The 22,536-nt window shown below is 35.3% G+C and overlaps 2 protein-coding genes and 1 long non-coding RNA gene across 6 annotated transcripts in view; all 3 read right to left on the reverse strand.

Moving 5' to 3' along the window:
• The window catches only part of gdpd4a (glycerophosphodiester phosphodiesterase domain containing 4a), a 29,695-nt gene extending 28,203 nt beyond the window's left edge, over positions 1-1,492 (reverse strand). The window contains exon 1 of the mRNA XM_039663681.2: positions 1,290-1,492. The gene's annotated coding sequence lies outside the window, so the exon portion shown is untranslated. The remainder of the gene's footprint in view (positions 1-1,289) is intronic.
• Positions 1,493-6,736: 5,244 nt separating this feature from the next.
• The window catches only part of LOC148977394 (uncharacterized), a 72,999-nt gene continuing 57,199 nt past the window's right edge, over positions 6,737-22,536 (reverse strand). Inside the window, exon 2 of the long non-coding RNA XR_016169913.1 lies at positions 6,737-8,480. This is a non-coding gene — a long non-coding RNA (uncharacterized LOC148977394). The remainder of the gene's footprint in view (positions 8,481-22,536) is intronic.
• The window catches only part of pak1 (p21 protein (Cdc42/Rac)-activated kinase 1), a 49,965-nt gene continuing 38,655 nt past the window's right edge, over positions 11,227-22,536 (reverse strand). For all 4 annotated transcript variants that reach the window (XM_039663718.2, XM_039663720.2, XM_039663719.2 and 1 more), the window contains exons 7-15: positions 21,048-21,264; positions 18,162-18,225; positions 18,026-18,074; positions 17,141-17,253; positions 16,184-16,301; positions 15,185-15,284; positions 14,627-14,823; positions 13,150-13,287; positions 11,227-11,708 (exon numbers count right to left, since the gene is read on the reverse strand). In XM_039663718.2, coding sequence (XP_039519652.1) covers positions 11,622-11,708; positions 13,150-13,287; positions 14,627-14,823; positions 15,185-15,284; positions 16,184-16,301; positions 17,141-17,253; positions 18,026-18,074; positions 18,162-18,225; positions 21,048-21,264 — 1,083 coding nt within the window. In that variant the 3' untranslated portion in view covers positions 11,227-11,621. The remainder of the gene's footprint in view (positions 11,709-13,149; positions 13,288-14,626; positions 14,824-15,184; positions 15,285-16,183; positions 16,302-17,140; positions 17,254-18,025; positions 18,075-18,161; positions 18,226-21,047; positions 21,265-22,536) is intronic.

The following is a 22,536-nucleotide window of genomic DNA, read 5'->3' on the forward strand; positions in this document are numbered from 1 at the left end:
ACTGAAACCGCTTGTTTTGCCACCATAGCGAACAGATACGAAGCTCAATGTGTGTGGCAGAATACAATAGTCCACATATGACAGCTACAGAGATGGCAGTTGGTCTAGATTGTAGAGTAGGAGCTCACTTAATTGCATGGTAACATAGTGCTGAAGGCATGGAGCTATAAACCTCTGCGGTTCCACACAGCGCTGCCTGGAAACAGGAGAGATGCATAGATCACAGTCCTGCCGTATCACTACAGTGCCCTTGAGCCCAACACTTAACCCTGTGTGGCTCCGCTGGGGCGGCCCCCGCTAATAATGCTGTACAAGACACACGTGACACAGACCATCTGTGAAATGACAAGTCTGCACACATTACATCTTTCAGGTGTTGCCCTGCTGGTCAATGTGGACTGAACAGGAGGGAAAACACCTCACTAAATGAATCAGAGACACGCTTTTACAGTTGTGAGCGTCTTCTTACACATATACATAAATCAAACTAGATAGAGAGAGATCTATCAGTTATATGGATAGATAGATAGATAGAATAAACATAAAAATAAACAAAGAAACGAATTCATTTGTGTTGCTCTGAGAAAATGTTTCTAGAAAACATGATGTATAACCCAATCAAACAGCACACAGTGATCCTTCATGTGAGTGTGGTGAGAGATGAACAGCTGCGCACGTCACTGTGAGCTCAAAGGCTCAATTCCTTCTCCCCTAAGAGTGGAGAAACCTTGAGAAGTAATAAGCAGAGCGAACCGGCGTATTCCTCCTTTATGAAAACCCTCCTACGCTCATCAGCTGCTGACATGACGGATGGAGCTCAACTCACAGAGGAAAGTTGGATAAAAGAAAGATGCCCTTCACCCGACTCATATTGTTCTCTCATCAAAACCAAGCTTGGATGCATGAGCATTCATCTTTCATCTATTAAAGCATTCATGTATACACTTGCATAATCAACAATGATAAACGACAATTTCTAAACTTAAAATTATTGCATAATTCATAAAAATAATGTGGTCACACAGGCTTTTTTTTTACAGTGTTCATATTAATTACAATGGCAATAACAACTACGTAAACACATTAAACAAACAATAAAATGTGTCCATCATTGCATATTCAAATATTCCATAACAACCCCTGATGAGCAATCCTAAATGACTGCAAACTAAAAACACCTATATTTAAGGTGGAGCTATTACTGTAAAGCTCTAGCAAACATTGCACATGCAACATTCCCACACAGTTGAATCCAGCAGTTTGAGAGTAGAATGTGATGAAAGGCTCACCTGATGTTGGCGTGCGTCTCTGCAGCAGTGAGCGCATCTGTGCATGTGTTCAGCATCAGCACCACAACACAACACGCTGTGCCTCTGAAGGGTGAAGACACACGCAGCGCTGTTACACTGACGCGTGGAGCTGAAGGTTTCACATTACCGCAGTGTCTCGACTGCCTGACTGCAGTGCTGCTGCTGCTGATGATGCAGGGACTCCTCTGAGCTCAAGGGTATCGATCGCTCTTATGCAATTCAGCTCTCATTGTGCAAAATGCCCCTCTGGCAAGAAAAAAAAAAAATCAAGATTTTGGTTGTAATCACCATGTATTCAGTCAAATCGAAAATTGTTCAGACACCAGATTTAATTTTTTTTACAAGTGAGTGCAGGACACTACATTATGTACGTGAGGATAGTAAAATAAAGTAAACTGTGACATATTATACCCAATGAGTCTTCATACAGTGGACTACCAGTAAAATTGAGAAAAATTTGGGACTAAAAATTATTGAGACACTTTGACCATGTTTTGTGGGGTTATTTTTCTTTAATTGCAAATGCGACCTTTTTACACCACAGACCAGAATTAAGCATTGTGTGGTAATTGTTGACCTAAATTGGTATTATCTAATTGTGTATTTAAATTGAAAAGCTGACAGCTATTCAACTTTATTCATTTGTGAGACAGTCAACGATGGCCAAAACCAGTGAAATACTGATTTAATAACTCGTCATATTTTATTACCATTTTCGACACTATAGCGATTAAGCTGATCATGTGAGAAGGTGTCTGAATAAACTTTGGTTTGACTGTATGTTTGTTAGTGTGATGCATATAATTGTTTCATCATGTTCACATGATTAGGCTTTTTATTGACTGTCAAAAACAAAGAATTATTTTCTCATAAAAAAAGAGCTACTATGAGCTCAACTCCAAAATCCCAAATGTTTCATGTTTTGAAAGGCTACTTAGATGCTCTTGTTGTAATGTTGGTTACCATTGGTTGGTTTAACCCAGTCTCTTGTTCATTTTTCATTTCTAGGAACATACAGTTCATGCAGTATATTTCCATTCACATGATCTGCTTACCCAACCTTAATGTTTATAGCATCACTGCACTGGAAACTGTGTGGGTTTATGAGAAGTCTGTGTGTACTGTAAATAAACAGTGTATAAAGGGCACTCAAAAAAAATGAACTAGGAAGGTTGTGCACTTTACATAATATATTTATATTTAGTTTACTTTACTTATAATAATTGGGTTTTTTGACTTTAATTTTTTTTTTCTATTAAGGTCTATGTAATTATGTCTCAACTTAACAGTACAAAATCCTAATGCGTTGTCTAAACACAAACCATTTATGTCAAGTAAAAAAAGTGTACATCCAGAGGGTGGCAGTATAGTGCGAGACAACTGCCATTTTGCCCGAACTTAATTTTATTCTGTGCAATCTGCTTAAATCTACGAACAATTTAAGTTTACTTAATCCGTTTGTGTTGGATTACATGATTGATTTGTGTTGCGTTAACTGAAACTGGGAAGTGCTTTTAGTTCCCAGCATGCTTTGCACATGGTTGAATTAAGAGGGAATAAATGTTAAAATTAAGGGTTATTTGATGTTTTTTTGAGAAATTTAGAAAAGGGGAAGACTTGATAGTGTGTAATAGTGTTTAATGTTAAATTACATTGGAATTATTAAACCATTTAAATTACAGTGGGTTACCATTGTGGAGAAGAGTGGAGCATTTTGTTTGGCTGTCGACTGATTTCAAGTTTTTCTATCGCTTTGGATGAAGGAGCATGTAAATCTTAGCTTTCAAGATGCTAATATATGCTACTGCTAACAAATAGCTAGCTGAAGTCTATCAATTTATTTAAATGTCACTGAATCAAATGAAATATAAATGGATGAATGAATATAATAATCATGTCAGGAAGCCTTTAAAAATTCACATTGAGACTACTTAAATTGGGTAATTTAAAATTACTTAATCCCTTTATGTTGAAGTTACGTGAACAAATTATGTTTGTTTAACGTAATCCAGTTATGTGGAACCTGTTGACAAATAAAAATTAATTAAAGCCAACATATAATTTTTTGAGTAAATAATACAGTCATTCTAGCCTCGTTTGAACTAAAAAGTCTCGATGGTGCCATTTCAGTTACATGCATATTGAACACCACTCACATTTGATTGGATTTGGAATTGATTTGAACTTTGATTAAACTGCTGGACCTTTATCATTTCACTTTTTCCACATAGACTTAGACTACAAATTAATTTTTACGCAACAAAGTTCAGGAGAAGCACTTTCGGGTAATCAAAATCAGCAAAGGAGGAAGCAGGTATAGATATAGCCTTCCCTCACCTCTGTCCCGTGACAGTTTCACAACATCCCTCAACTGTACATCATCACCTCACTCTTGGGTGGTTTTCTATCCAAAAAAAAAAAAAAATGTGTGTGTGTGTTGGGGGTACTCTGGGTTCGGGCCAAATTCAGCACGCCAAATAAACATAAATGACTATATCTGATTTCATGTGTGAACTCGTGAATAGATGGATATAATACGTTTAGTTACTATGTCACCTCTCATTTGACATTTGATGCATAAGCAATGTGATTACTTGCTTTCAGTTCCAACAACGCACACACAATACAATGTTTTACTGCTTCTATATTTCTGAGCAAACCCCAGTTACACTGAAACCACACTCTGGGCATTTCCTTACAGCGTCAGTGCCAGTGGAATTAATCCTTTGTCTTTATATTGTTGTGTGTGCCACTGGAAGATTTCCAAACCATTAAATGCCACCTCAGCAGTAACTCGGAAATGATTGCACCAAGAGGAAGGAGAGAGACTCGACAAGGGGATGTTACAGTCCTTTACATAAACGCATGTGAGGGGGGGCACTGCTTGTCAGATAATAAAAAACCTCATTCCCTCTAAACGATCTGCAGTGGTGCAGAGGAACACAAACACCCGATTCACACGGGACACGCAAGCAGAATAGAAACAATGCAGACACATAGCCGACTATAGGCCTATATAAAATGCTGTATATTCTCACCGGCCACTGGGTTAGACCCCCTTTTGCCTTAATTCTTCTATTCACCAATGTGCTATAAGATTTTGGTCCATTGACATGATAGCATCACACAGTTGCTGCAGATTTGTCAGCTGCACATCCATGATGCGAATCTCCCGTTCCAGCACATCCCAAAAGTGCTGTATTGGATTGAGATGACTGTGGAAGACATTTGAGTATAGTCATTGTCATGTTCGAGAAACCAGTTCGAGTGTTATCCTGCTGGAAGTAACCATCAGAAGATGAGTGGTAGAACAATACTCAGTATAGGCTGTGGTGTTTAAATACTCAATTGGTAATAAGGGGCTCAAAGTATGCCAAAAAAAACATCATCCACACCATTACACCCCCAGTAGACTGAACTGTTGATGTTGGCAGGATGGATCCATGCTTTCATGCCAAATTCTGACCCTACCATCATCAGACATGGCATAATCTTCCCAATCTTCTATTGTCCAATTTCGGTGTGAATTTTAGCCTCAGTTTCGGTCACCGGTGAGTTCTTCTGTTGGTGTAGTCCATCAGTTTCAAGGTTGGACGTTTAGAGATGCTCTTCTGCAAACCTTGGTTGTATCGAGTGTTTATTTGAGTTACTGTTGCCTTTCTATCAGCTGAACCAGTCTGGCCATTCTCCTCTGACCTCTGTCATCAACAAGGCATTTTTAACCACAGAATGGCCACTCACTGGATATTTTCTCTTTTAGACCATTCTCTGTAAACCCTAGAGATGGTTGTGTGTGAAAATCCCAGCAGATCATCAGTTTCTGAAACACTCAGACCAGCCCGTCTGGCACCAACAACCATGTTCAAAGGTTCAAAAACACTGTTCTACACCATTCTGGTGAGTGCATGTAGTTTATATGATAAAACTGATCTTTAAGTTAGGATATAATTCTAGTTTTAATCATTTAAAAAGGCTTTTGAGGTTTGGGCTCAAAAGACTCAAGGCAATTATGGGGTTTTGTGTATTTTATTTAGGCAATTCTTTCATAGTGCTGAAAGTTATATATATTTGGCCTTTGACACAGAACACCTTATTTGTATGATTTTATGGTGAAATGTGTTATTTTGACCATGCACTGTGGCTTTACTTCACGTTTGAGTGAATAGCCCTAAATCCCATACTGTACTGAAACATTTTTTTTATCTGTTTTTTTTTTAATGGTGTATAATTTTCATTGTACATTGATTTGTAAATGTAACAAATCATTACAAAGAATCAGCCAGTTAAACTTGTTAAATTTGACATTTTCAAGTTAGAAAGACTAAAAAAGTTTTTACTAAAATAAATGTTGTTTATATAGTGAGTTTTAAGAGCTTTTACCACAGAGCAAATGGACAGTAATTTGCCTTATAGATCATCTGTAAAATAACCCCAAAAAAGTAAGCAGTATTGCCAAACAACCAACCAAACTCCTGCGTTGCATAAGCAAGAATGAGCCATTTAGTCTGGTCCAGTCCACGTCCCAAAATCCATTTCACAGACCCAAGAAAGCAGCTTATACGTCCAAGAACATTAATAAGATTGTTTATAAAAATAGACAAATCTTTCACTGGCTGTTGGGGGAGGTCAGAGATTAGCGTGTGGTGTGTTTTGTCTTGCGATGTTGTTGTTTTTCAGATCAGGATTATTGAATGCCATTTCATTGCAACAATTCACAAAAACTCTCTCAGAGAGGCTATAAAAAGAAAATTCTCCAATAAAGGACCTTTCTCTAGTGATCATGCATTAAGTGTAATTCTAGACCGAGATGGTGATTTTTTTAAGCCTTATTGCCTCAGATACAACTAAAATTCTTACACTGAAAGGATTGCTCAGAAAAAAGTAAAGCTGTCATTTACTTTTTGATGTTCCAAACTTTCAACCATGTTGTCAAATTTTAACAAAAGTAGTTCAGGTTGAACATGTCATCTCTTTTGGGAGTTTCACAGTGTAAATCACCATTGTTACACAGAGAAAAAAAAAAAGAGCAACTCACTTCACTTCAACATCTCTTTTTGTGTTTGAATAAAGAAAATGTCCCAAATGGGTTTGGAACAACATGAGAGTGAGGTTAAAGACGGTTCTAGGGTGAGCAATTCCTTTCACAGTCCAGCTTCTCACAACAGTGGACAGAACATTTTGTTCAAACACTAAGGCCTAAAAAAAAAAAAGTTTGGTTCCGGTTGGTTGTCAGTTGAGGTCATGGGTCGGTAGGGATTTTTTTTTTTTTTTTTTTTTTTTTTTTTTTCAGTGGCAGCAAGGGATGGGTAGGAAATTCAAGGGATAGTTCACAAAATTATTTTTGATATGTTTTAGCTTACCTCAAGGGATAGATGTAGGTGTTTTTGTTTCTGCAGTATTTTCAATTTTGATATTTTTTGGTCAAAACTAAAAATATCAAAGTGAACTATCCCCTCAAGCCTTTTCACGTGCTTGTCCTCCAGACAAGTAAGTAAATCTGTCAATCACTTGTCTGAGTAAAAAGTTGCTTGTCCGGATTTTTTAAATTTATTTATTTTTTATTCTGAAGCAATATTCTCATCAGTGTTCAATCAGCTTTGATATTTAAAAAGGCATATTGTAATATCTGCACCTTTAAGAGCATCTCCTCCACCAATATTATTAAATGCCCTATAGTGTCTCATTATTCTAAATAATTGAATTTATTGATCAAATTTAGGAATTTAAAATGAAAGATGAAGCATACTGTTACCCTAGGTAGGGCTGATCAAATTAAATCATTTACAATGAAAAATTACAATTTCATAAAATAATGTTATGAAATTGATTTAAATGTGCAAATAATAAATATTGGAAAGAATTATACTAGGCTACTTATAAACATAACACTAAACTGCCAATAGGTGGCGGCAGGCGGCCGTATTAATGAGTGAGTTATTGATTCATTAATTCAAACGATTCGTTCAAACGGTTGATTCATTCAAGAATGAGACAGATGTTGATGTTTATGAATGGGTCATTGAATCTTTGACTCAACCGATTCGTTCAAAATGCTGAATCATTCAGTAATGAAAACAGGATGAGTTCCTATGCGTCGTGGTTCTGCTGTGACTTTTCTTTGGAACTATTTTCGCTGCTGAAATGGAACAAAAACACCCAATATTGCTTATAAACAGTAAGTGACTTAATCTTAACTGTGTATTGAACTGTTGTAGGAAATCAATGTCACTTTTTCAATCGTGATGGTATTCAGGAAAAATAATTGAGGCTGCTTAGTGCTTAACATATGTTAAAATATAAAAACTCCACATTTAGATTTTTTATAGGCAGAGTATGTTGTTAACTGTGTGTGTGTGTGTGTGCTCCGCTCATGTGTGTAGATTTCTCTGCGCGAGCGTCAACAGCGCAAATTTACCATCAGTAATACAGTAGCTGCTGCCTGCTACATTTATTATCCACAATCGATCGCAACTTGCAATAAATGTAATAAAATCAGAATCATTCTCTCGGTTTAGTGATTCCCTCGTTATTTTTTTGTTTGTTATTGATGTTCTAATCAGGCTACTTGTCCGTTGGGGCGAGTAAAATTCTCTTTTACTTGTCCTTCAAAAATCCATTTGTCCCGGAAAAGCGGACAAGTTAGACGGGCTCTAGAGATACGAACCGCGGCAGGTTAGAGTGTTTTGGATTGCATTTTAATGAAAGAAACGAACAAATACATGGCGAAAGAAGTGATAGACAGCAGAAGATGGGATTGGGATCATGATTGGAATTTTTGGGATGATTTTTAATAAAACTAGGCGGATGGAGGTATTAGTATGTGGTGTGTACATGCCTATGAATGCATGTATTTGTATGTGTGCGAATATGAATAAAAATATCCTAAATTACAAAAAAAAGACTTGTATAGTATGTATTATAGTTCAGTTTGACGAACGATATCTGCCTCGTTTGTTAATAGATTGCTGGAGGACAAGATGCATCTTGCATCGCGTGCTATTAAAAGACGGAGCTGTACAAAAACGTAAATTTATAGTTCGCCTCAAATTTTATTTGTGTATTTATTTAATTTTTATTATTTCTTCCCCAAGCTCATAAAATAATTTTGGGTCGCACATAAATTGACAGGGTCGGTCGGAAACCGGAAACAAACAATTTTTTTTTTTACGCCTAACCAATTCACATATGGTTTTGGAGTGTTTTATAACAGTGAGTGGGGTCTCTGGTGTTCTTTCCAACTAATCATCTCAGAAGCGTAACGGAAGTGCAGTAATGAAAATGAAAACCTTAAAACCTCTTTGACCACTGTAAAAAAATATTTTCATGATTTGGAATCACAACATTTTTTTCTTTTGTCAAATCAACTTAGATAATTTATGTAGTTCAGATAACATAATGAGTTTCTGATGATTAAATCAATCTCATTTATTGTATTAACTCAATTTTTCCATTTGAGTTAATACAATAAATGAGATTGATTTAATCATCAGAAACTCATTATGTTATCTGAACTACATCAATTAAAATTTTAAGGCAACCAGGTTACTTTTTTTTTAAGTTAAACCAACAATATTTTTTTTACAGTGGTTAAACAAATCTTTGTGAATAATAAGCAGATTTCAGAGTAAAGAAACATACTTAAAACCATTCAGTTAAGTAAACAGTTACTGTGTTCAGAGTAGGAAACTAATGCATTGCTTACTTTGCAGTACTTTATGAAAAAATAATAATAATAATAAATAAGGTTACAATTTATTTTAGGGTAATTATGTTACAGTGCAAGAAGACGAATCCGACGAGCGTTCTGTGTAGGCTGCCATCTTGTGGCGACGCCATTACTGAGCTGTTACACAGGCATATAGGCATATGCACCGGTATGTAAACAAACCTCGGTGATAACGCGAACTCACCCTCGATGACAGCTACAGCCAGGCAGAATGACTTGTTGGTTTGATCTGTGACTGCAGTGGCCTCTAGTCACAGATGAAGGTACAAACGATCTTACAGATTAACGTTATTTATGAAAATAGCTTGGCAAGCTAGCTAGGCTAACGTTTTCTAACGAGGAAACTATAAAAAAGATCTGTCCATTTGGCAACAATAAATAAATAAATGAATGAAATCAAATAAACAAATTCATGTTTTTCATTTGTGTCCATTATTTATCTCATTTTCACATTGCAACAGGCAAGGGTAAGGTAACGTTACAGCTACTAGAAAGTATACATAATATCGACCAATTAGTGTTTTTAAACCATGGAAAGAGGTCAATATAACAGCGGGAGAACAATTATGTCACATAACGTTACATTTAGCTCAGGAAAGCCATTTAATGACCATAGCATGTTAATTTAATAGAAAAAATAGCAAGAGAGGAGATTTTGCTGATCACTATATCACATATTTATTATATTTTTTTACTTATGTCATTAAATAATTGTTATTATACGCGAATGTCCGCGTCTTGTAGCCTACTCGCCCAGGAAATCTGTGTAAACCGTACGGCACCAGAGAGGGGCACTCGACCCGGGGTATTCACAGTGTTTTCTCTTCAAAATTTAAATTTTACTGCCACCATTGAAACAATTTATAACGGAAACTGTTTACCCACTCGACATTATACAAGGGATAACGTTGTAACGTTAGTGACAGTCGTAAATCGCGGGCTGTTTATTCCAGTGGACGCAAGTTGCAACTAAAACAACAGGAGGCAATGGCGCAACGCTACCCAGCAACAGCTCAGTAATGGCGCCCCGCTTACTTCCGGTAGTTTCGCCGGATTCGTCTATACATTTAAGTACTTGAGTAATAGTAGTAGGACACTGTAAAAATAAAGTGTTAACAATAATCCTCCTCAATAAATACACAATACAGATATAAATAAATGGTTATCAATCAAGAAATAAATTAATCAATTTACAGATGTTTTAACTTTTACCTATAATTTTTGATAAATTTTAAAATCCTCATTATGTTCAGACTAACATCCAATTATAATTATAATAAATATTATTTATTATATAATATTATATATTATTTATTTTAAAAGTTATTTTAATAAAAGTTTGTGTAAAAATGCTTACATTTTTAATTAATAGTGAATTTAATCAGTTTTTTACTCTTATATTTGAACTTTTTGGAATTTACATACTAAATTAATCTTTTTGATGAAAACATTTAAAAATGACTCGCAGACGAGAGCATTGCATTATGGGATACAACACATGCAGTGTGCAATTCTGAACACAGACAGCAACAGCAGTTACAACAACAACAAAAAAATCACCTGTACACTGCGATTAATTCTGAAGTTTATTCGTCCCATTTCATTAAGAATTTCGATTCGTCAAAAGGCCTTATAAACGGTTTATGGCTCGCAGAGACACTGATTGCTCACAGGAAAGATTTTCTTCATAAACAAATCCCATCAGTCCATTGAAATGGCAATAGATTGCATCTTCGTGGGTTGTGCCATCTTCGTACTATTCATTTAAGGCCAAAGGGTACATGAACGCAACATCAGAAAATTTCAATATCATTAATGTTTGTGGCAACACAAACCATCTTAAAGCACAGAATGCAGTGAGGTTTTGTTTCATTTCCGACATGTGGAGGGTTAATGGGACAGAACGGACCTCAGGTGGTCGTTTCAAAACTGCATCTGAAATGCAGTCTCTTCATGCACAGGCATCCTTCATAGTACCTTAAATCAATAGTCTGTTTCAGATCATTAAGTTTCAATATCAAAAAAAGCGCGTATCGGACGAGATCTTTCTGTCGATGAGATCGCGGTACAGTCGTGAGGCGCTCATCACAAGTCGCGATCTCAGCTATGAGCCGACAAACGCGCATACGCACTCTCACACATACACAAACACTTTAAAAAAAAACGTGTAAAATGAACAAACAAATAACCGACATGAAAACATGAATCATGTTCCCATGATATGACAGGCATTCAACACAAAATCAAACAAAAGAGCAATAGAAAAACTGACAGTGAGACCCAGAGAAAGTCAGCCGGTGAAACACGGGGGCAAATCCCCCATAATGCTTTGGGCCTGACGCACCGTGACCCTTTATTTTTCAGTGATGTCATCATTCAGAGCCTTTTTTCGGTGACCACAGCAGTGACTGCAGACACCCCTCGGACCCCATCACAGCAGCACTAGAGGACGAGGGACGGATGAACCCTCGGCATGAGAGTTCCTGACCAGGGCGAGAGAGAGAGCGCGACAGAGAGAGAGAGAGAGAGAGCGGGCTGACGGGACGGGGCAGAGGACAGGTGGGGCCGGGGGTCGTCCCGGGGAGCTAGCGGTTGCTCTTGGCCGCCTCTTTAGCCGCTATGATCAGTGGAGTGAGGCTGGACAGAGGCTTTGCCACTTTCAGGAACTGGTGCTGCAGGGAGAAGACAGGGAGATATCTCTTATTATGCTCATCAAAGCTGCATTTATTGGATAAAAAATACAGTAAAATCAGCAATATTTTGAAATATTATTACAATTTAAAATACCTGCTTTCTATTTGAATATATTTTAAAATACAATTTATTCCAGTGATGCAAATCTGAATTTTCAGCATCACTACTCCAGTCTTCAGTGTCTTCAACATGATCCTTCAGAAATCATTCGCTTTCTTATATTCATCAATGTTGAAGACCATTTTTTTACTTCATATTTTTGTAGAAACCGTGCATTTTTAGTTCAAGATTCTTTTATGAATAGAAATCTCAAAGAAAGAAATCTGTAACATTATAAATGTCTTTACTGTCACTTTTGATCAATTTAATGCAACCTTGCAGAATTAAAGTATTAATTAATTTATTTAAAGCAACAACAAAACATCTTACTGATCCCAAACTAAATATGTTAAGGGTTTTATGTATTAATTGTAAAAAATTAATATTTATTAAGTTCAATATTTACACGCATTTCAAAAAAGTGTTTACACGTTTTAAACCTGTGGCACTGTGGATTTCAGTTCTTATTGTAAAAAAAATCCTTTCTATTTTCTGCTCCCACTCACTCTATTGACTGAGATTTCCAGCAGCTTTTCACATTATTTACATCACAAGTTTCTTCATCCGCCTTATTTAATGCACAATTGAGTCATGTACTGTGTTACACAACATGACTACTGATGCTCTCATACTTTGAGCTTCTGGGGCTTTTCTAGAAAGTACTGGCAGCACTTTTTTTCCACCCAACAGACGTGATTTTTCTAAATCAGACGCGAGTGTGGGAGTGACATAAGAGCAGGAGGGAGAGATGCTTTTATGGAGACAAGACTGAATGAGATTTCCAGAAAACCTACCATATTTTGAGAGAATATACAAACTACATATTAAAAGCATACTTTCAATTCTTTAAAATGTTATAGAAGTTATTGCTACACGATAAAAGGGTCAAAAATGCTCTCGAGCTAGGCAGCTCACTAGCCTAGGTCTTGAAACACACGTGTAATGTGTGAAGGACAACACATGAAACTAAATCAAAATCAATCAAAAGATCAGTTAATTAAATTAATGTTTTATCAGTTAATCAATAACTAAATACAATTAATAAAATAAATAATAAAAATAACTAAATAATTTCACAAATATAATAATAATTTATAATAGCCAAACAAATTATTTGAAATGCACTTTTAAATTTCTTAATCCATTTGCTCCTCATCAATTTATTTGTTAGCCATGAAAAGTGATTTATTTCCTAATTAATGAACTGATATACCTGTATTTTAAGCCACTATTCACTGATAAGGTCAAGCATAAATATTGATACTGGAAGGTAACTTTGTTTTTGTAACATTGACAATCCAAAAATACACACACACACACCTGTAAGAGCTCCTTGGCCGAGTCTCTCTTCTCCACGTCCATTTCCAGACAGCGGTTTAAGAAGTCACGAAACACGGAGGAGAGTTTCTCTGGGTTCTGCAGTTCTGGAGTTCCATTAGTGGCGATGAGGTACAGAGCCTGGAAAACAGAAGGGGTTTAAAGGTCACACAAAAATCGTGAACATTAACTACAGCACCAGTTGCTTTCATTAAAAAGGCTATTTGAAATGTTCTTGTCCAAATTAAAACTTAAAGGGATACTCCACTTTTTTTGGAAATAAGCTCATTTTACCTCTCCCCCAGAGTTAAACAGTTGGGTTTTACCGTTTCCGAAAGTATTCAGCTGATTTTCTGATATTTATAAGAATATCAGTAACCAGACAGTTTCTGGTCTCATTGACTTCCATAGTATATTTTTTTTCCTACTATGGAAGTCAATGAGACCAGAAACTGTCTGGTTACTGATATTCTTATAAATATCAGAAAATCGACTGAATGAATTCGAAAACGGTAAAACCCAACTGTTTAACTCTGGGGGAGTGGTAAAATGAGCCTATTTCCCAAAAAAGTGGAGTATCCCTTTAAGGAATAACCATCCAGAGGCTTCTAAGAATCTACTAACAGTCCAATTTTTCCCCATTGATCCTAAATAATTGCCTCGTTTTACAACTACTACACTACAGTTTTGTTTGCCACAAAGAGTTTTTGCAACGTCATGGAAGATAAAGGTGGTTAGAGCTTATGGAAGTCGGAGATAAAAAAAAAAAAAGAACAGATAAACAGATAAAAATCCAAACCCGACTGCCTCTGCTAGAAATCTTATTTAATGGGACATGGTTGGATCTTCCATCAGGACAACGGTCCAGAAGAAACATCAATATCAACAAAAAAAAAAAAAATGGGTAACTGAGCACAAAATGAAGCTTCTTCCATGACCATCCCAGTCCCCTAAACTGAACCCTATAGAAAATGATTACGGTGAACTGAAAGGAAGAAGCGCCAACATGAACTGAAGAGATTCTGTTTGGTGGAATGGTCTCTGATCTCTTGTCAGGTGTTCTCCAAACTCAGAGCAGTTATCTTGGCAAAAGGAGGTTGCAAAAAGTATTTAATAAAAGGGCGTCAATAATTGTGGCCAATGTGTTTTGGAGAAAAAGGATTCATTTCATAATGTGATTTCCCCCCCACTTTCAATTCTTTGACTTTAACGAAAGGTTCGATTTTTGCACATTTTTTGAATGAAAGATCAAAAGGATAAACAATGCAGATTTATTTTTTACAGCCATTTTTGATCATATTTACCAGGGGTGCCAATAATTCTGACAAAACTGTATATATCAAAGTATGTTTTTCATAGTGTCTATTATTTTGTTTTAGGTGTTCCAGCACAACTGAATATTGCTACTATCACAGGAAAAACTTCTGAAGTGACTTGGTAAGGTGCATACTGAGTTATGTTTAGATGTCTTTAATCTTACCCTCAGAGGGTTTTCGTTGAGGTACGGCGGTTCGCCCTCTATCATCTCTATAGCCATGATGCCCAGGGACCAGATGTCCACTTTGGGTCCGTAGGCCTTACGGGTCACCACCTCTGGTGCCATCCAGTAGGGCGTCCCCACCATGGTGCTTCGTTTGCTCTGTTCAGGAGTGATCTGAGCGCAGAAGCCGAAATCAGCTGTGAGACACAGAAAGACAGACAGATATTCAGACCGGCTGGTGTGATAGAGTCACTGATTTCAAAAATACAGCAGGAATAGTAAAGCATGGTCATAAAATGAATTCTTGCTCCCTCTACTGGACTGGTCAAAAGTTACACAAATGAAAACATCACATTCAGGGTTCCTTTAAATGATAATCAAAGCCAACAATGAAAAACTTAATAATTATCAGTAAGACAGCACTCAATGCCAAGATTTAGGTGTAAATGTTACTAATATGCATTCAATTTACAATCCAGAACAGCCTTAAATGTCTTAGACAGAAAAACTGAAACACAGATTAGAAGACAAATAGTTGTCGATGTGTTGTGGACTCACTGAGTTTGACAGATCCGTCCATGCCCAAGAGAATGTTGTCACTCTTGATGTCTCTGTGAATAACCTGATTTGAGTGAAGAAACTCCAGGGCTTGTAGACACTGCATGGACAACAACGACCCAGTTAGCATATTAAAACTTATAGGTTTTAGTCTAATTTTAGTTTACGGTTTAGTAATTTTGACTTGATTTAATCAGTATTTAATTTTTTTTTTCAGTTTTAACCATTTTACTCCCTAATTCTAGATTAAAATGCATGTTTGAGCCATTTTAACTGAAAGCAACTTGCACTGGAATATCTTAGATCTTGTCAGCGTTATTGTTTTATCTCAAGATGCACAGCAGGCACGTTTATAAAAGCTACTTAAACGCCCTAATTGAACTAAGGCCTAATTCTGCCTTAATCTTGCTTTAATCTAAGCCTTGTCTGTGAAACAAGGCCTAAGAAATATTGCATTGGCATCTAACTGTTAAAATAAGCTGATTTTTTTATCTAATATTTGTATTAGTGCTGTCGATTGGCGATTAATCGCATCTAACATAAAAGTTTACATGTTAGATGCGATTAATAACGATTAATCGATTTGACAGCACTAATTTGAGTATTTTATTGTATTTCAGCTTTATATCAATTTACAAACTGATTTTTAATAGTGTAGCTTAAGTTAATGATAACACTGGTTCGATGGAAAAATAAATCCCCCATGATGGGAAACATCAAAAGAAATGTTTATTATAAAAATAATTGCATTGAGTAATTATACCAGAAAATGTAAATTAAGAAAATTCTAATTCACTCAAAATGTGTGTGCACTGTCTATGTTTATGATCATTTCTAATGCTAACATTAAACCCTATTGGAATGAACTGACTCATCGATCATTTATGAGGTTCCATTTCACTTAGGATTCTGCCGTAGTAGATCTCTAGACAGCAAGGCTGCTTTATTTGTTTCGGAGAGAACAAATAATCATGGTAAGTTGAATAATTACACACTCACTTCCCGACAGACAGCAGCGATCTGCGCTTCATCCATACAGGTTTCCGTCACCACGTCTGTCAGGGAACCTCCAGCCAGATACTCCATCACCACCCAGAGCTCATCCCCCACCAGGTAACTATGGCAACAAGACAGCCTCGTCAACAGACGCCACATCGCTGAGTGATGCAGCGGCGTCGCCAGGACAACAGAATTATTGGATGCCTCTGCTTTTATTAGTGCAGACATGAAGCAATTTACCATGGCATGGACACAGAGAAAAGCTTTGGATCAAGCTTTGGATTTTTTTTTTTTTTTGAGATAACAACAAATGTTTTTAAAGAAAAAATATTTTAAATTGCTTAGTTTTTTGTTTTTGTTTTTTGTCTTGAGCATAATGCGGAAAAAAACCTGCAGGTACAAAAGGCAGAATTTTTTTTTAAAGGAAATATAACTTAGAAATAAAAATACAACAAAAAATAAAATACTAAAAATAAACAAAAAATTAGATAAATTAAACAATCACATAACTAGAAAATAAAAAAAATTAAGAACAAATTCTATATTATAAAAATAGTTGCATTGAGTAATTATATCAGAAAATGAGAATTAAGAAAATGTGATAATTTCAATATTTTGTTTTGCTAACATTAAACCCTTTTGGAATTAATTGATACATTTTTGTCTAGGAACACTATTTGTGAAAATATATACTATATACTATATATTTTCACAAATAGTGTTCCTATACACACACACACACATATATATTTATACACACACATACATATATATAAAGAAAGGAAAATGAAAACAATAACAAAATAAATACAATTTAAAATAAAATAAAACAGTTAAAAATTTTAAAAATAAACAGAATTTTTTCAAATATATTCTGTAAGAAGAATTTTTTTTTGACATATTATAAATATTTAACAGGAAAACCAGTTAAAATACTGATCAGGAAAATGATTTTACCTGTCCAGGTAGTTGACGATGTTGGGGTTCTTGTTTTCCCTCATGACTAAGATCTCGTTGATGATCAGCTCTTTCTTGGGCTGCTGCTGTAGGTTCATCTGCTTGATGGCCACCTGAAAGACCAATTAACAGAACAAAAGCTTTTAGACACACTTGAAGATTAATCCGAGTCTTCGGCTCCATTAGGCCCGACTCCGAGCATCTCTCCATTAACATGAGTGAGAGTTAACTTTGAGATGTGTGTAGGTAGGATTACAGCGCCCGCTCAGCTCAGAGGAATGTCATCAGATCAATAACACATGCCGTATCCCCTGATTCATTGTTATCGATCCGCCGAAAATGTCGAAGTCTCTGTCGGAATCGCATTAATGATTACGATAGGTGCCCTCTATTAACCGTAAGAGCATGTGGACACTGAAAAGCCTGTCGATATCTCCAACTCCATGATTGGAGTTCTCAAAATGGACACAAAGTCATTAACCCTATAAGCAATAATAATAGTGATGCTTGCCGTATTGGTGGTGTTTAATAAGTAGTGACCTAGTGAGTCGATGTACCTCACCATCCATTTTAAGCATTATATTTGTTTACATTTTTTCCAGACAAAAAAATACACAAATCTCTCATCACAGGTTTTCTACTAATACAAAGCTTAATGCTAAATCCTGAAGTATCCCTTTAAATATATACATGCATATGTATGTACACTATTTATATATATATATACAAAATAATTTTACACAGTACACATACATCTATTATTTCAACGCAAACTTTTATTTTGGATGCGATTAATCCCGATTAATTGGAAAATGGACGTCTAGATGATGTATGTGTGGCATCAGTGGAGAAACACATTACTGGCTGGCACCTCAAAAGTCTCACCTCTTGTCCCGTGGCGATGTCTATGGCTGTGTAGACTGTTCCAGACGCCCTGATGAGGGAAGGAAGTGAAGATTTGGATGAATGTTTGAATTGTGATTGTGGGATTTGGCATAAATGATAAGATCATAAAACTCACCCCTGGCCTATCTTCTCAAATCGCGTGTACTTCTTCTTCGGGTCACCCACGCTGACTATACTTCCTGTGGAGTGAAGGTCACATGTTATTTTCAAAGTTATAATAATAAAAAACAAACACTACAAAAAAGAAGAAAAAAAGAGACACACAGGGGAGGAAAAACAGCATTTTAAAAGACAGAAAGAATGAAAATGTAGCAATTCAGGGTGTGTGACAGAGCTGCACAACTTATCTAATCTATAATCAAAATTGTGAATTGTGAATATGAATTTTTTTTTGTGCAATTATATAACTTGAGATTAGAAGGTGATGCTGAGAGAACTGCCCTGGTAAATAAGAAAAGAAATATGTGCACTGTAAATTTCAATATCTGTCTGTCCATCTATAATAATGATATATTATAATGATAGAAATAATTAGTAAATAATTTATGCTGTTTTAATTTTCATTTTATTGCAGTAAGAAATAAAAACTTAATTAAAAAATGGTCTGTTTTATAATGTATTTAAATATTCTATTCTAATAAATAAATAAATATATATATATATATATTGCACACTTTTCTTCTTATGTAAATGTTTTTTTTCTTTAAGAATGATATTCATGAAAATATATAAAATTAGATATTTTACATCTAAACTAAATTAATTATTATAATTTTTTTAAATCTAACTATTTTTAGATTACGTTGCTTGCGTTTGGCTGGAAATCAGCCATCACCAATGTTGGGTGTAAATAATTACTAAGTAATTAGTTACTGTAATTTAATTACTTTTCTCTTGAAAATGTAAAGTAAGGAATTACTCTTCATTTATCTGTAATTTAATTACAGTTACTTCTGATGTAATTGAGGTAAATAAAGTGTATAGATCAATCCGATCTCACAGCGATTCGTATGCATTTTATGAGGTGTCTAAATTGTACGACCGCACTCGTACAAATTCGTATGAATTAGCCATTTTGTAAAATATGTATGAAAAAAGTGTGAAATGTCATAAAACAATAGTGGATTCAACATCAAAATGTATTGTCTTTTATCAAAAAGTATGTTTTTATAATGTAACCCTTTCCACCTTGGTCAGTTTAAGGATAATTCATGCAATTTTACTAGTATTTATTTGAAAGAATTAAAAACCGATTCATGTCTATACTTGTATTATTCAGCTGGTTGAGATTGATATGGGATTTTGAAATAATTAGTAATTAAAAGTAATTAAATACTTTTTAAAGAGAGTTATTAGTACAGTAATCGAATTACACTGTTAAAGAGGTAATTAGTAACTAGTAACTAATTACTTTTTTAGAGTAACTTACCCAACACTGGCCATCACTTTATAGTTCTTTTCAAATGCTTTGTATTGTATTATGCCTTTTGTTAAATATTTGTCAATTTGTCAATATATTGTTTGTCAAATCAGGCAGCCCTAGTTTGTGAGGATCAACTGAATCGTTCCCCTCATATTGGTCCCGTATAAGAAGAGGGATGCTCAGCTCTAAGAGGACAGTGAACTGAGATCAGATTCAGTCAGACTCAAGCTGTGGAGGGAGAAGCAAACGATCGTTTCCAGTCAAAGCGAGCTGACCTAGCGGAAGAATGAGAGAAAATGGGGGGATGAAAAAAAGGCCTCTAAACCTTTGGGAAAAGACAGATTTACAGGCAGTGAGGTAACAGAGGCTTGGAAAAGACAAAGGAAGAAGGTCGAGGGCTGATCAGAGTTTTACGAGGTCTCTGAGTCTTAAATTCAGGCCACATAAGGGAAAGACAGGAACATCTTCAGTTCGACGTGTAACCCGGCAACCGTTGATGAATGGATGTTTTAGATGAAGAACGACAAATCTTTGGCCGAGAGGGGCCTGGAGTGACAGAGTGGGGCAGGAAAGACACACTGGATGGCTGTAGCAGCATCCCGTTCTTACCAGTAGAGGGCGATCTGAGCACGTCTGTAGCATGGGGTTTTTAATAAGATACAGGTTCTTAGAAAGTCATGCATCTCTTGGGCCGCTCATAAAAAAAATTACTGGGAATAATTTAAGCCAAAATGACACGCTAAAAAATAATAATGCATATAAAATATAGTAAAATAATACAACTTAGATCCACAAAAAATGTATGGATGACTCAAGCAAGAAATAAAATCATGTTGGAATTTCACAAAAACAAATACTGTATATGTCATATAATGTGCAGTCAGCTGGTAAACCTTGACAGGGTGATGGCACCTTGACAGCAATAATGACTTGCTGATGGCACATTATCCTACTTATTACAGGCCTACTTATGAAATAAATGAATAATTGGACATGAAATATTGATTTGAAAATAAATTATTATAGAAACCCAAAGAGAGACATGGAACTTGCTTAGATATGTAAAAAAAAAAAACTGCTGTCAAAATAAATAAATAAATAAATAAAATCTAATCGAATAAAATAAATAAAATAAAAAAATACTTTATATATTATTTATTTTTTGTTAATTTTTGTGTGTGTGTGCCTATATATTTACATATATATATATATAATATGTATTAAAAAAACTTTTAATTGAATTAAAAATAAATATTTAATATCTACATAATAATTACTGTTAACTTTTGTGTATATATATACAGTATATATACACACATATATAAATACACTGTGTATTATATATATATATATATATATATATACACACATTAGTATCTATCTATCTATCTATCTATCTATCTATACACACACACACACACACACACACATATTAAGAGAATATTTTAGAGAATATAAATAAATATATATATATATATATATATATATGTATATATATATATATTTTAGTATTATTAAATAAATAATTATATTTGTTACCTCCAATTTTGGTAAAGCTATATCTCTTGCATCACTTACGCAGTTTCTCGAGTATCTCCTCGTCGGTCATCTTCTTCTTGCGTGTCTTGTCCGCACTTTGCGGGGTGGAGGGTGTGGGGGTATTAGTGGCGGTGGTGCTGGAGGGTGTCGGGGTGGGACTGCAGGCGTCAGAGGTCGCGTTGGCGATGGGCGATGTGGCAGCGTCTTTGGTGGAGAGCGGAGGAGGAAGAGGTTCAATGACGGAGCGTGTGTAGATCTGTGGGGTGCACAAATGTGTTGTATTAGCAGTGGATTACAGAAAATAAAATAGTAACTAGTCCTGATCATTGACCACTAGAATAAACTGTATCAGATCACATGGGGCCCTAAATGAGCAATGGATGATTCACAGGGAATTCTGGGAAAGGACCGGGCCGCTGGTACCCACAGAGGCAATGAAACACATATTCCAGCACAGCTCAGTCTAAAGTGACTCAAGTGAATATAATTCTCGCCTCAGACGTTCACGAGCTGAATAAAACCCTCTACATTTTTTGCTCACTGGAGTCTCGGGGCATAATCTGTTCAAACAGAACCAGGATCAAGTTTCCTGCTCGTTTCTTAGAAGACTGCTTTACAACACAGGGGTAGGGCTTGTGTTCTTGAATTCATTTTAGAGCCAAAAACACAGGACACAAACAAGATGTTGACTCACCACAAGGAAACAGGGTACCAGCAGCTTGACACTCATTTACATCACATAAACATTCTCAAAAAATAAAATCATTTTTAATTAAATTATATTATAATAATAATAATAATAATAATATCATGTATATTTTTTATATATATAAAAAGGAAAAAAAAACTAAAAGTGCTGTACTTAGAGGCTTGTTTTAGAGGCTGCACAAGCATATTTCGTTGTTTAAACTCTTTTTTTGTTAGTAGTGTGTGTTGTGTTTGTGACATGAACAGATGGAGATCAACTTTCTGAAAATCTAAAGCTACAATAAAAAATTAAATATATGAATATTAGCTTTATATACAAGATATACATTTATTGTGTACAACTAAAATTTTAAGTATACATTTTTTATGTTGCTTGGAACTCATTAAAATTAAAATTGAGGTTGAAGGACTACAAAAAACCCTAATAAAAACGTCAAAAGTACATAAACTACAATTAAAAATGCAAATATAAAAAATACTAAAATAACACCATTTCAAACATCCAAAATGAAGTGCTCCTTTTGAGTATTTTTCGCTTGGAATGAATTGAATACATTTTTGAACAAATAAAAAAATCCAGAAACTTATTGGACACAAGCAACTTTACTTTTCTGAGACTCTAAACACACGCTGAGTGATATAATCAATGTATATCCTATGATTTCCTTAAAATATTTTTTTTTATGTTCAATTTGGCAACTTTTTAGCAAAGACTAGTTAATAGATAAGTTCAAAGTTATGATACATGCACTACAAGTCACTTGTGGCCACTATCGCTGTGAAAAGCAGCATCATGTGAATGTGTGCTTGAACACACTAC

The sequence above is a fragment of the Pimephales promelas genome, chromosome 10 (assembly GCF_988280905.1).
Source record: "Pimephales promelas chromosome 10, fPimPro1.hap1.1, whole genome shotgun sequence".
NCBI lineage: Eukaryota > Metazoa > Chordata > Actinopteri > Cypriniformes > Leuciscidae > Pimephales > Pimephales promelas.